Source organism: Monodon monoceros, unplaced genomic scaffold, assembly GCF_005190385.1.
Source record: "Monodon monoceros isolate NGI ecotype Baffin Bay Population unplaced genomic scaffold, NGI_Narwhal_1 Super_Scaffold_16, whole genome shotgun sequence".
In the NCBI taxonomy this organism is placed as follows: Eukaryota; Metazoa; Chordata; class Mammalia; order Artiodactyla; family Monodontidae; genus Monodon; species Monodon monoceros.
Genome location: NW_021703772.1, coordinates 450,087 through 462,459, shown reverse-complemented (window position 1 = coordinate 462,459; position 12,373 = coordinate 450,087). Strand labels below are relative to the sequence as shown.

General features: G+C 55.9%; 1 protein-coding gene across 13 annotated transcripts in view; it reads left to right on the top strand.

The window, feature by feature from the left end:
- The window catches only part of FARP2 (FERM, ARH/RhoGEF and pleckstrin domain protein 2), a 91,865-nt gene that overhangs the window by 69,550 nt on the left and 9,942 nt on the right, over nt 1-12,373 (top strand). For 11 of the 13 annotated variants that reach the window (XM_029224624.1, XM_029224622.1, XM_029224623.1 and 8 more), the window contains 6 exons: nt 4,413-4,573; nt 8,476-8,565; nt 8,918-9,051; nt 9,429-9,510; nt 10,249-10,510; nt 11,350-11,480. In XM_029224624.1, coding sequence (XP_029080457.1) covers nt 4,413-4,573; nt 8,476-8,565; nt 8,918-9,051; nt 9,429-9,510; nt 10,249-10,510; nt 11,350-11,480 — 860 coding nt within the window. Of the gene's footprint in view, nt 1-4,412; nt 4,574-8,475; nt 8,566-8,917; nt 9,052-9,428; nt 9,661-10,248; nt 10,511-11,349; nt 11,481-12,373 lie in introns of those variants that run through there. The other 2 variants (XR_003793836.1, XR_003793837.1) reach the window with 2 other exon arrangements.

Here is a 12,373-nt window from a genome sequence, read left to right as displayed (position 1 = left end):
CACTGCCGTCACCCCCGTGGGGATGAGGTGGCGACACCTCCGTGACGAACCCAGTGGATGCACAGGGTGACCAGTTAGGAGGGTAAAAGTTGTGTGGCCTTTACTTCCAAGAACGTTCACTCAGGCTGCACCTCCTTCCTAACACACGTCACCTCCACACTGCCTAGTTTACTTGAATAGTTTGTTTCGGGGCCCTTGCCTCCATCGCTCCAATAGTTCAGAAGATCCATAAGTCACAGCTTCTCAAACTTTAGACAAAATGTGTCATTTATTAGAACAAGGACGTGTACCCTGGACCACCTACACGTGTCACGCAGAGGAGACCCCACACCTGGCGAGCGTCATCTGGACAAGTGGCCCAGAGTGTGAATGAGTTGTAGGTTGCCACCCCCGTTTCTCTTAACAAGGAAGGAGTCTTGTTTGCTTAGAAGGAAACAGAAGAGAAGACTCGGGAAAATGCCCCTGGGTGCGCCATGCGTGTAGACGTCACCCCCTGAGTCTCAGGTGACCACAGCTGCTTCCAGACTGAGCCGTCACAGCCCTGGGAGACAGACGAACACACAGCAGGAGGAAGGGGTGAGCTGGACCTTGGGCCCCTCGGAGTAGCCACTTCTTTACCTCCTACTTTTATTTTATGAACCATGTTTCCTATAAGAGACTCGTGACGTCCTAGTTCAGAAGTGGAGCCAGACGTGGTTTCCTGCGACTGATCAGGGTCACGCTTACCTGGGTGCTTTGGAAAAATCAGCTTTTCCCTTTTCTTATGGGATTAGTGATCACTGTTCCAGCCACAGAGGGAGCTTCTAGATCTTACACTCCCTCCGTCATGTTAACCTTCAAACTTGACCTTGAACTTTCCAAACTGGAGCTGACTCTTGCTCCGCTATAAGGCAAAAAGTTTCAAAATTGTTTATTTTATTACAGAGTTTTGAAGAAGAGAATTTAAAGGTATGAAATAAAAGTAGCTGAGCTTCCTGTCTAAATGTGATGTTTCTCTTTCATCACCTGGTCAGACGATAAGGAGGTTACACAAAGCACGGTACTGCGCTTCTCAAAACGATGTCAAAAATTCTCAGATGGATATTTAGAAATGTTTGGAAATAAAGAATGCCACAAAGAAAATCATCTCCCAGGGTGGCTCACTGCTGACTGACTGAAACGAAAGTTTTACCTTTGCAGTGTTTTTTTTTTTTTCTTTTTTTTCAGTACGCAGGCCTCTCACCGTTGTGGCCTCTCCCGCTGTGGAGAACAGGCTCCAGACACGCAGGCTCAGCGGCCGTGGCTCACGGGCCCAGTTGCTCTGCGGCACGTGGGATCTTCCTGGACTGGGGCACGAACCCGTGTCCCCTGCATGAGCAGGCGGACTCTCAACCACTGCGCCACCAGGGAAGCCCTGCAGTGTTTTTTTTGAAGACGGTCAAACCTTGCACCTTTGAGAGCAGAGGCTGCCTGTGAACTCTGGGTGGACAGCAGAAACGGAGAGCTGTCCACCCATCCCAAAGCATTTCCTTTTGGAAGCATTTCCAAACCTGTCTCGTCTGCAAGGATTTGGTGGTTCTCGGTGCCACGGTGGGGCAGTAGCGCACCACCTACGTGTGAGCGGGTCCTGTGACTCAGAGCAACATTGACTCCTCCTGGCTGTTTGACAGTAGAGGACCTTGGACGCAGAGGTCTGGGTTTACAAACATTTAAGATTCTTCACCATGTCAGTTAAGGCTACACATACTCTGTGGCACCTAAAACTTGACATTTAGCATCTTAAAAATGCGTACGCAATCTGCCTGTTGGTGTGCATTCTAATACAGGTCGTCCACGTGGACAGGGCTTTCTAAGGTCAGAGCCTGTCACGCCACCACACGGTCCAGAGCAGCCTTCACGCGCCCCGGCCGCTCCTGGAACTGGCCAGCAGAACCACGGCCCCACGGGCGCGCTCTGGGCGTAGGGCCCGCGCGTCACTGGCGTCACGACAGTCCAGCAGCCTCGTTTACTGCCACTTGCTTGAAAACAGCTCCTTGCAGATTTATTCGCTTCATCTCGTAGCGTCTGTGTTGACAGAATTTGATGTAGGTATGATGTATTACGTTTTGATGCGGCTGACAGATTTAATAAAAACAAATGTTTAATGTCTGTGGTGCTTTTTAATCGAGCCACTAAATTGTGAGTTGACAATTTTTGTGAAATAGTAAGTACAGTTGTCCCTTAGTATTCACGGGGGATTGGTTCCAGCACCCCACCGATAGCAGAACCCCTGACAGGAAAGTCTCTATGTGAGATGGCGTCGTATTTGCATACAACCCACCCACGTGCTCCCGGATACTTTAGATCATCTCTACATTAGGTACAACACCTAATCCAGTGTAAATGCTCCGTGAATAGTTGTAAATACGACGTAAGATCCTGTGTAAACAGTTGCCAGAGCGGCAAATTCAAGTCTTGCTTTTGGGACCTTTCTGGAACGTTCCCCCCCCCCCCCGATATATTCCGTCCTCATTGATTGAGTCTTCAAATGTGGAACCTGCAGATGTGAGGGCAGCCTTGTCTACAATGATAATATCAAATGATGGCTTTTAACCTTCCTAGAACCAAAACAGTTTATTCCAGACGAGCTGTTTGTCCCGAGGCGGTCACTTGCTGGGCTTTGGTCTCCCGTTCGTCGGCCCATTTGTCGGCCCCCGAGCCCACCCTGGCCTTGTCACAGGAGACTTCAGAGCTAACACCACCTCCTCACCTGTCACCTTCTGCTATGTAAAAATAAAGTCAGGTTTTGCAAGAACTCTGTGGTAAACTGTGCACTAGTAGCTTTCCGTCGGGCAGGAGGGCTGTGCGGGGCGGGAAGACGCGAGGGTCACCACGTGGACTTGTTCTCAGAACCACCGAGGGTGAGCGTCTTGGTTCTCACACCTTGAGCAACACGCCTGGAAGAATAAGTAGACAGCTTATTAGTAGCTTCTACATCTTTTCTGAATTTTCACTGTGTGAAGGTGTCTCATTATGCAATTGCGGGCTACTTAGGGACACAACGGACCTTGGAGTGTGATCCTGAACAGCTCAGCCGGAAACGAGCCTCTTCTGCAGTCAAAGGAGCCATGCCTCGGGCACAGCCCAGAGCCCTTGTTGGGTTTGGTCCCTGGAGAAGTGACAGTGCAGGCCTGTCGGGGGAGGGGACGTAGGCAAGGCACGCTCTTTTAAGGTGGCTTAGCTTTTTTTAAATGTGTAATAAAAGCAGATTTTAATAAAACTGGTTCCGATAATTTCACGTCCTTACGTTGTCCAGGTTTTCTAATGTCAGTGAACGTTTCTCTGTGTCTTAAATCTGTGTGGTTGTGAGAATCCCAGAGGAGAGCTCTGCTATCTGGCATTGGTAGCCCATCCCCAGAAGCCCTGGGTGAGGTCCCGGCTTCCCAGAGCTCTGAACTTGTCAATGTGAAAATAAGGGCTCCCTCCCGCCCTCAGGCCACGGTGGAGGGCTGCAGGGGCTTATGTGTGTGGCAGCCTGGCCAGCAGGAAGCTCTCTGCACCAGCCTGCCTCCTACACACTTCACGCTTTAGGCTGAATAAACTAAGTTTTGGGTCTATAAACTGGTCACCGTGGGTAACTGCATTTGGTCCCCAATCACAGTGTGAAAGGATCTCGTTTTGAAACCCGTTGTGTTACTTCTAGCGTTTTGTAAACCGACTTAATAATCATACTTAGAGATAATGGTAGTTTGGGTGTTAAAACGCTATACATTTATAAACCCAAGGTAAATTTCTATCTTAAATTGCTTTTGAACAGTTAAACGTCTCTTCTAAAACTCTGCTTTAAGGTGACTTTCAAACGTGGCATTTAATAGTTACTACTCTCTCATAGAAAAACATTAGAAATAAACCTTTGAGGATGTTTTTACATAGAAAAGAGAATTTCTTGATCACAAAATGTTGGATGAAATAGAACGAGGCCAGAATTTTGGCTTCAGTCTGGTCAAAAGCAAACATTATTTTCAGAAGGGGAAAAAATTAAGTTACTTTTGTGGTATGATTCTAGAAATCAGAATAAAATCCTTGCTAACGAACAATTCAGGGAAGTAGAAAACAGTATGACGAGTGTGATCCAGTGTTTTAAGTGAATGGTTAATGGGTCTGGCCTTAGAATACACGTTCTTTTCCAGATAAGTCAGCGTCAGTTTGGCCTCTTACGTGCACTCCCTCCTCCCCGTTGGCTCTATTGTGCCTGCATCTTCCCCGGGAACCAGAGCCCCGGGCCAAGCCGCCCTGGAGGTTCTCTGGGGAAGCGGGCTCTCACTTGTCACCTGTTCTCACCGTTGCTTTATGTCACACAGAGGCCTGCGTGTCTCCGGAAGGGCCTGGTGGCAGGTGCTGTCCCTTGGGTCTGCCCTTCTTCATCTCTCGCTCCATCGCCCGTTCACTTCCAGGCCTTTCCGTGGAGAGTCCTCAGCTTCCCTCCACCCGGAAGACCCCACCGAGCCTGAGCCCACTGGGCCCAGCCGAGCAGGGCTCCTCTCCCCTGCTGAGCCCCGTCCTCAGCGACGCTGGCGGAGCCGGGACGGACGACCAGGAGGAACTGAGACACAAGGTGGGCGCCCCCGGGGGGCTTGCTGCTGGGGGCCTGGGCAGCAGGGGCTGGGGGTTCCCCAGTCCCGAGACCCTCCCACCACCTCCGGGGCGCTCGGGGTCCCTCTGCGCCAAGACGGGCCTCCTCATTCCTTTCACGTTCCTGGCGCCCGTAGGTTCCAAGTGCGGGGCTGTGGATCCCGGGGACCTGGGGGCCTCAGCCTCCCCGCTTTGCTGGGAGGAGGCCTGGGGGTCAGGCGAGGCCGTGGGGCTGGGGGCTGAGGCGTTCTGGAGGTGCGTCCCAGGGGCTGGGCGTGTGGACTTGCAGGGGAAGAGTGAGGTCGGTAGGCAGAGCGCCACGGACCAGGCAGAGAAACGTGCCCGCTCGCTGGTGAGGCCACAGCCTGAAGCATCGCCAGCGAGGCCCTGGCCCCCCAGATGCACGCTGGGAGACCCCCAGGTTTCCTGATGACTCCCCTGGCAGGTCCTGGAAGCCTTGGCCTCAGCTGGCCAGGCCTTGGGCTCCCGCGTCGGCATCTGACTGCCCAGCTGGGGGTGGGAGTGCGGGGGAGCTGCCCAACCCTCCCTCGGAGCCCGTGTGCCAGCTTGCTTCCTGGAATCCCTCCTCCTTCCTGTGTCTCCCACTTACTGTGCTGTTTCTCCTTTTTAATAGAAATTGGTGGGGACGCACAGTATTGGAAAGGCCTGAAAGGGAAGGTGGGGTTGCTCCCCTGCCTGTGTGTGGGCACCACGCTCGGGGCTCTGTGGGGACAAAGCAGGGCCTCTCCCTCTGCCCTGACCTGGGGCCTGCGGGCAGGTCTGCTTGCTGGTATGGCTGGCAGAGCAGCAGCTGTTTTGCTGTCTCTCCACTGAGTTTCCTAAGAGGTGCTCTTTGCTCTGGAAATCAGGGGTTGGCCCTGGCTACCCAGGCTGGCCCCCCACGAGCTGCTGCTGACCTCTCTACTGCTGGCATCCCCTTGGCACCTGCAGTATTACTGTGACCTCAGCAGTGACGCTGCCGTGGTTGTTTCTGAGCGTCTCTCTGGGCACCTTCACCCGCCACGGGAAGAGGAGCTGGTCTCGGGCCTCAGTGGGGACCCAGGCAGGAAATGCTCACCGGCAGTGTGCGTGCGACGTGTCCGCGATCCAGACCAGAGCCAGGACGCTTGGCCACAGGGAGATCCAGGCAGGGAGGGCTGAAGCCTCCCAGACCAGGACCGTGGGCCTCCTGGGGCAGCTCTGACCCCAGAGAGCTCACTGAGCACACAAGCTCAGTGATTTTTCAGTGGATTTGAAGAAGTCATTTTTTAATAGCACAAAGCCCAGAAAGAAAGAATTGACGAGCATGAAGTTTAGAAAGGCGGCCTGCAGGTGTCCGGGGCAGGACACCAGAAGATGCCATGGTACCGTGTGGCTGCCAGTGTTGTGGGAAAAGCTGGCGTGAGAAGCAGCCCACGGACGCTCCACACACAAGTCCCAGAGGGAGGACAGCAGGACAGGCTGTGAAGGGTCAGGCGGAACCTCCTGGTGTCCCCGCGGCTGAGGGGGCGGCTGCCGTAGCAGTGGCCTCCGGGACACACAGGAGGAGCGGCCTCTGCTGCCGCGACCTCCCTAAACTCCCCAGGGCCCCGGGGAGAAGTCTCAGACCCCACGGTGCAAACCCGGTCCCACCTTCCTCCCCGAACGGGTCACCTGCAGACTCGGACCCTCGCCCTGCCGCACTCCTTCCCTCGGCCGACTCGCCACCTCCCCCCACCCAGACCCTGACCATCAGGGTCACCACCCCTCAGCCTGCCTCTCCCTTCCCTGTGCCTCCTGACCAGCCCCGGCCCCCAGACACATCCTGGGCCCCGTGCACCCCGATGTGCTCAGATAGGCCTCAAACACCCTGCCTTCCCGCCCCGCCGGTGACCACTTGGCTCACCTTGTAGCCCCCCATCCTTGACCTCTGGGCTGGCCCCCACCGCCCAGCCTCCTGGCCCCGCCCTCTCTAGGAGGCAGCCGTCTGTCCTGCCAGCCTCCACCCCACCTGCTCCCTTGGTCCTTCCGTGTGCTTTGCTGCCCAGCTGGGTCACTTCCCCGGTAGCTGGAGTTGCTTCCTGCCTGGGAGGCTGTCAGCTCGAGGGCAGGGACCTCTGTTCCTGGGCACGTCCCAGGTGCCTGTTGGCATGGCTGCAGACGTGGGAGGGTCGGCCCTAAATCCTCCGTTCGGGGAAGAGCAGCGGGGCGAGCATGCAGGGACGGAGCAGGACCAGGTGTCCGCCAGGTAGGAGAGAGTGGAGGAGAGGCCATGCACCGACCTTGACCGAGGCGGAGGCAGCTCTCTGAGGTGTGCTCAGAGTGGGGTGGGGCCCTGCAGGGATAAGACACAGCCCCCAGCCCAGGTGGGCACAAGGCCTGTGCTTCGCTGGGAGCGCTGTGCTGCCCTTCCCGCTCCTGAGGGTCCTGTCACCGCTGACTTGCCTGTGGCCCCTGCAGGTGGTCAGCGGCCCTGTCGCAGGTTTAAGAGCCCCGGGGCTGGGCCACGTCAGCCAGCCGCCGGCTCTAACCGCCGGCACAGATAAAACGTACATCGCTTGGCAATTTTAATGACTTATGTGTGAGTTAGGCTTAACTGTTGCTAATCACATACGTTCACGCATGGGCAGACCTCGTATTATTGCGCTCCGCAGGTACTGCTTTTTTTTTTTTCCTACAAATGGAAGGTTTGTGGTGACCCTGTGTCAAGTCTGCCAGCACCATTTTTCCAATGGTATTTGCTCACTTTGTGTCTCTGTGTCACATTTTGATAATTCTCACAATACCTCAAACTTTTCCATTATTATTATGATTGTTGTGGTATCTGTGGTCAGTGAGCTTTGCTGTTACTACTGCCACTCACTGAGGGCTCAGGTGATGGTTAGTATTTTTAGCAGTTAAGTAGTTCTTTTTGCTTTTTTTTTTTGGCTACATTGAGTCTTTGTTGCTGCCCGTGGGCTTTCTCTAGTTGTGGGGAGGAGGGGCTCCTCTTTGTTTGGGTGCGTGGGCTTCTCATCACGGTGGCTTCTCTTGTTGCGGAGCATGGGTTCTAGGCGCGCAGGCTTCAGTAGTCGTGGCTCGCAGGCTCTAGAGTGCAGGCTCAGTAGTTGTGGCTCGTGGGCTCTAGAGCGCAGGCTCAGTAGTTGTGACGCACGGGCTTTGTTGCTCTGCAGCATGTGGGATCTTCCTGGACCAGGGCTCGAACCCGTGTCTCCTGCATTGGCAGGCAGATTCTTAACAACTCTGCCACCAGGGAAGTCCCAATTAAGTAGTTTTTAATTAAGGTATGTACATTGTTTTTTTAGACATAATGTGGGAGTTCCCTGGCGGTCCAGTGGTTAGGACTTGGTGCTTTCACTGCCATGGCCCCAGGTTCAATCCCTGGTCAGGGAACTAGAATCCCTCAAGCTGTGCAGCATGGCCAAAAAAAAAGGGAAAGACACAAGGCTGTTGTACCCTTAATAGACTACAGTATGGGGGAAATGTAATTTTATACGCACTGGGAAACAAAAAAAATCCATGTGACTCACTTCGTTGCGATATTAGCTTTACTGCGGTGGTCTGGAACCCAACCCGCTGTGTCTCTGAGCTGTGCCTGGGTCTCTGTTAAGCAGCTACAGTCCTGTGAGTGACTCCTGAACAGTGGTTTCCTCACGAAGTGAGTGATTAGCTTCACTGGATGTTGCTGTTTAAACAGCAGTTCTTTTCTCAAAAAGGAATAGTATAAAATGAGAAGAACATCTGGGGGCGATACAGCGGGGCTTATATCTTTACTCAGAAGTGACGCTCTCAGGAAGTGCACGTGAAGATCACGTGACAGCATTAACTTGAGCAGAAGAGCTGGCGTGCTAGGACCGTCGGCGACGTGGCCGGCTGACACGCTCACGCTGTCTGCACTTCTTGCAGTGTGCGCCCGCGGACGAGGCCTACTTCATAGCAAAGGAGATTCTTGCTACAGAGCGAACATACCTGAAGGATTTAGAAGTTATTACCGTGGTATGAAACCTAAGTCCCTTGTTGCTTTGATTTTCTTAATACTTCTTAAATCTGGGCCAGAGACACAGGATCCCCCCCCCCCGAGACCTGCGTGTGTGTGTATGTGTACATGTTCTGTTAAATATATCTGCCTTAAAACATGTCTACGTCAGGTCAGAATATTGGGTCCGATTTTTTGTGAACCTGGGAATATATCCCTTCGAAGCTCTTCACCCAGAATTGCTTTCTTCTGTTGTGAAAACTGGCTGGTCAGCCGTGGCACTGATTTGAGCTGGCGTCGTGGGGGCTCCGGGGCCGGTGCTGTGTGTCGTCAGGGGCCAGGTCCCTTGGTCACCCTGAGCTCTCCCGGCAGTGGTTCCGGAGCGCTGTGGTCAAGGCGGACGCCATGCCTGCGGACCTGATGACCCTGCTCTTCTCCAACGTCGACCCCATCTATGAGTTCCACAGAGGCTTCCTGCGCGAGGTGGAGCAGAGGCTGGCGCTCTGGTAACGCCCTGCGTCCCAGCGCCCGCAGGCTGCCCCGCCCGCGTTACCATCCCTGTGCGCGGGAGCTTCCCGGCTTCCTGGCTAATTCACAAGGGCCGCTGTTGCACCGAGACAGCGTTAGTCCATAGGGAACATCACTTGCATTCACCCTATTCCAGAGGAGAGGACAGAAGCAGGTTAAAAGGAGACCCCTTTTTGCCCGGTCACCACCATTTCGAGGATGGCTGAGATGTGCCAACTGCCTCTGTCAAGTACGGCCTCGCCCTCAGAGGTTCTTGCTGAGCCTGGGACCCACCATGGCACTGGCAGCAAGCGAAGCGTATCTCACAGGCTGTCGCGAGGTTTTGACCGTGTCTCTCTGTCCGTCTCCACTCCAGGGAGGGGTCTTCCAGTGCCCAGGCCACAGGCGACCACCGACGAATCGGGGACGTCCTGCTCAGCAACATGCTTCAGTTAAAGGTAGCGCGGGTGTGCGCGCGGCTCTCGACCTAGCAGCTGGCCGTGTGGACGCCGGCCTCCCCGTCAGGACAGCGTTCCCCTGAGAGTGGTGCACAAGTCAGGGCAGCTTTCCCCTCAGGAAGCGCGGCGTCCCGAGAGGACGGCGTACAGGTCAGCCCGCGCTCCGCTCCGAGCGTTATTTCCCCTCGGGACACGCCCCCCTCAGGGCACGTCCTCTGAGAGCCGCCTTCCGCGCAGCGCAGCGCTGGCCGGCACTCTCGTCCCCACACGCTCTCCTCAGGATAAAGAGCGGTCCCCCGGGGCTGCGTCCCGCCGGGCCAGGCTCCCCTCAGAGCCGCGGGCCGGTGCAGCGGCTCCTGCTGAGCTCGCGCCCGTTCCCGGCCTCTCCTGCGGCCTCAGCGCTCCGGGCGGCGGCGCGGGTCGTGCTTCCAGCGCTCGGCGCTCTCGCGGGACCGGGACCGATGGGGTGGGCGCCGCCAGCTCGTCGCCGAGGCCCCGCCCCCGAGGCCCCGCCGTGCCTCCAGGCCCCCGGTTTTGGGGGCGGGTGCTGAGCGCGTCCCGGAGGCAGAGGCGCGCGGCGTGAACTTAGGGCCCGCACGCACGCGCGGCCGCCGGGCGGCGCTTCTCCAGCCCGGCGGGTCCCCTGTGATGCCCACCGAGGCAGACCGGTGTAGGGGGAGACCGGACAGGGGAGGGCGGGGCCCGGGGGCCGCCGCTCAGCCGCCCCCCGCCCCGCAGACGCTCACCCGCCACTTCCAGAGGCTCCACGAGGTCCTGACGGAGCTGGAAGCTGCAAGCAGGCGCCTGCGGAGGCTGGAGGCGCTGCGCCGGGACTTCGAGCTGCAGAAAGTCTGCTACCTGCCGCTGAACGCCTTCCTGCTGAAGCCGCTGCAGCGCCTGCGCCACTACCGGCTGCTCCTGCGCCGCCTGTGCGCCCCCGACCGCCAGGACCCCGGCCAGGACCCCGACCGCGGCGACCAGGACCGCGCCGACCGCCGCGGTGAGTGCGCGCCCAACACCCCGCCCCCGCGGGCACCCCGTCCTCCGCCCGCGGCGCCCAGGGCAGGGGGTCGGTGGTCTGCTTCTGAGCCGCACACCTGGGGGGCCACGTGGCCTGGGGGAAGCTTCTGATGTCGGTGGGCTTTGTCATTCCTGACTTTGGTGAGAGGGACGAAGGAATAAACCCTGACCCTTGTGACCTCAGATAGGACTGACTTCCAGCTGCAGCACAAACGTAGAGCAGGAAGTCACTGCCTCTCAGGTCCGGTCACCGCTGTCTGTCTCTGAAAGTACAATACGAAGAGCTAGGTAGCCCTTCCTTCCAGCGGGTCTCCCTGTGTCCTGAGAATAGATCAGATACTTTCTGACGTACAGGGAGCAAAACAGACCGTACGATGTGGACAGCGCCCTTCCTCTGCATCCTAAAAGCAAGTGTTTTGTGTTTGCCAAAAAGGAGGGGACAAAATTGCCCAGAGCGTTTCCATGCATTTTAGGGGAAATGTGAAAGAAGAGCAGCACAGGTAAAATGAGGGTGGGCGACGCTGCTTTGCCCGTAACCTTAAATAGTTGTTTATAAAGACTCTGCCCTTTCTCTTTACCGAGCGTGAGCGTTGGCTAGTCAGCAGTTTGGGCTGAACGAGTCCACGTTTCAGGTCATCTGCAGGGACCCACACTTGCTGTCCCTAGCAGTCCTGTGAGGAGTTTGAGTACAATGTTCCTGGAATTAAAACCACCTTTAAATTGTCAGTTCCTGTCACAAACTGGTGGGTGGAGGGTTTCGACCATGCCACCCCCAGCTCACCTGCCCGGGCACCTGTACTGAGGGACCTCCCCACGCAGAAGCCCTCAAGGCCATCACGGAGGTGACCTCCACACTCCAGCACAGCCTCGTCCGGCTGGAGAACCTCCAGAAGCTGATGGAGCTGCAGCGGGACTTGGTCGGCATAGAGAACCTTATTGCTCCCGGCAGGGTGAGTGACTTTGAGAAAGTTCTGTGAACTGGTTACTGCTTTTAATTGAGATATAATTCAAAATGTGTGACTTGGTGGCTCTCAGTATATTCATGAGGTTGTGCAACCGTCACCACTAATTCCAGAACATTTTCATTCCCCGAAAAGAAACCCCATCGCTGTCGGCAGCCACCCCCCGCCCCGCTCCCCGGTCCCTGGCAGCTTCTGATCGGCTTTCTGTCTCTGGGCTTCTCTCCGGACATTTCATACACATGGACTCTCACGGTGTGTGGCCTTCTGTGTCTCACTTCTTTCACTCAGCACAGTGTCTTCAGGCTTCATTCGTGTTGTGTGTTGTGTTGGGGCTTCATTGTTTCTTGTGCCTGAATAGTGTTCATTCTCTGGAGACACCGTATTTTGGTTACCTGTTCATCTGCTGATAGACACTTGGGTTGTTTCCACTTTTCGGCCATTGTGAATAGTGCTTCTGTGAACGTCACGTACAAGTCCTTGTGTGAACATGTGTTTTCATTTCTCCTGGGCACAAACGTACATACCTAGGAGTGGAATTGCCGGGCCTGTGTTTAACATTTTGAGGAACCGCCAGAGTTGTCCACAGTGGCTGCACCACTTTACGCTCCCGCCAAGGGTATAGAATGGTTCCGACTTCTCCATGTCTTTTTTTTTTTTTTTTTTTTGCGGTACGCGGGCCTCTCACCGTTGTGGCCTCTCCCATTGCGGGGCACAGGCTCCGGACGCGCAGGCTCAGCGGCCATGGCTCACGGGCCCAGCCGCTCCGCGGCATGTGGGATCTTCCTGGACCGGGGCATGAACCCGCGTCCCCTGCATCGGCAGGCGGACTCTCAACCACTTCGCCACCAGGGAAGCCCTTCTCCATATCTTGTCTTTGATTC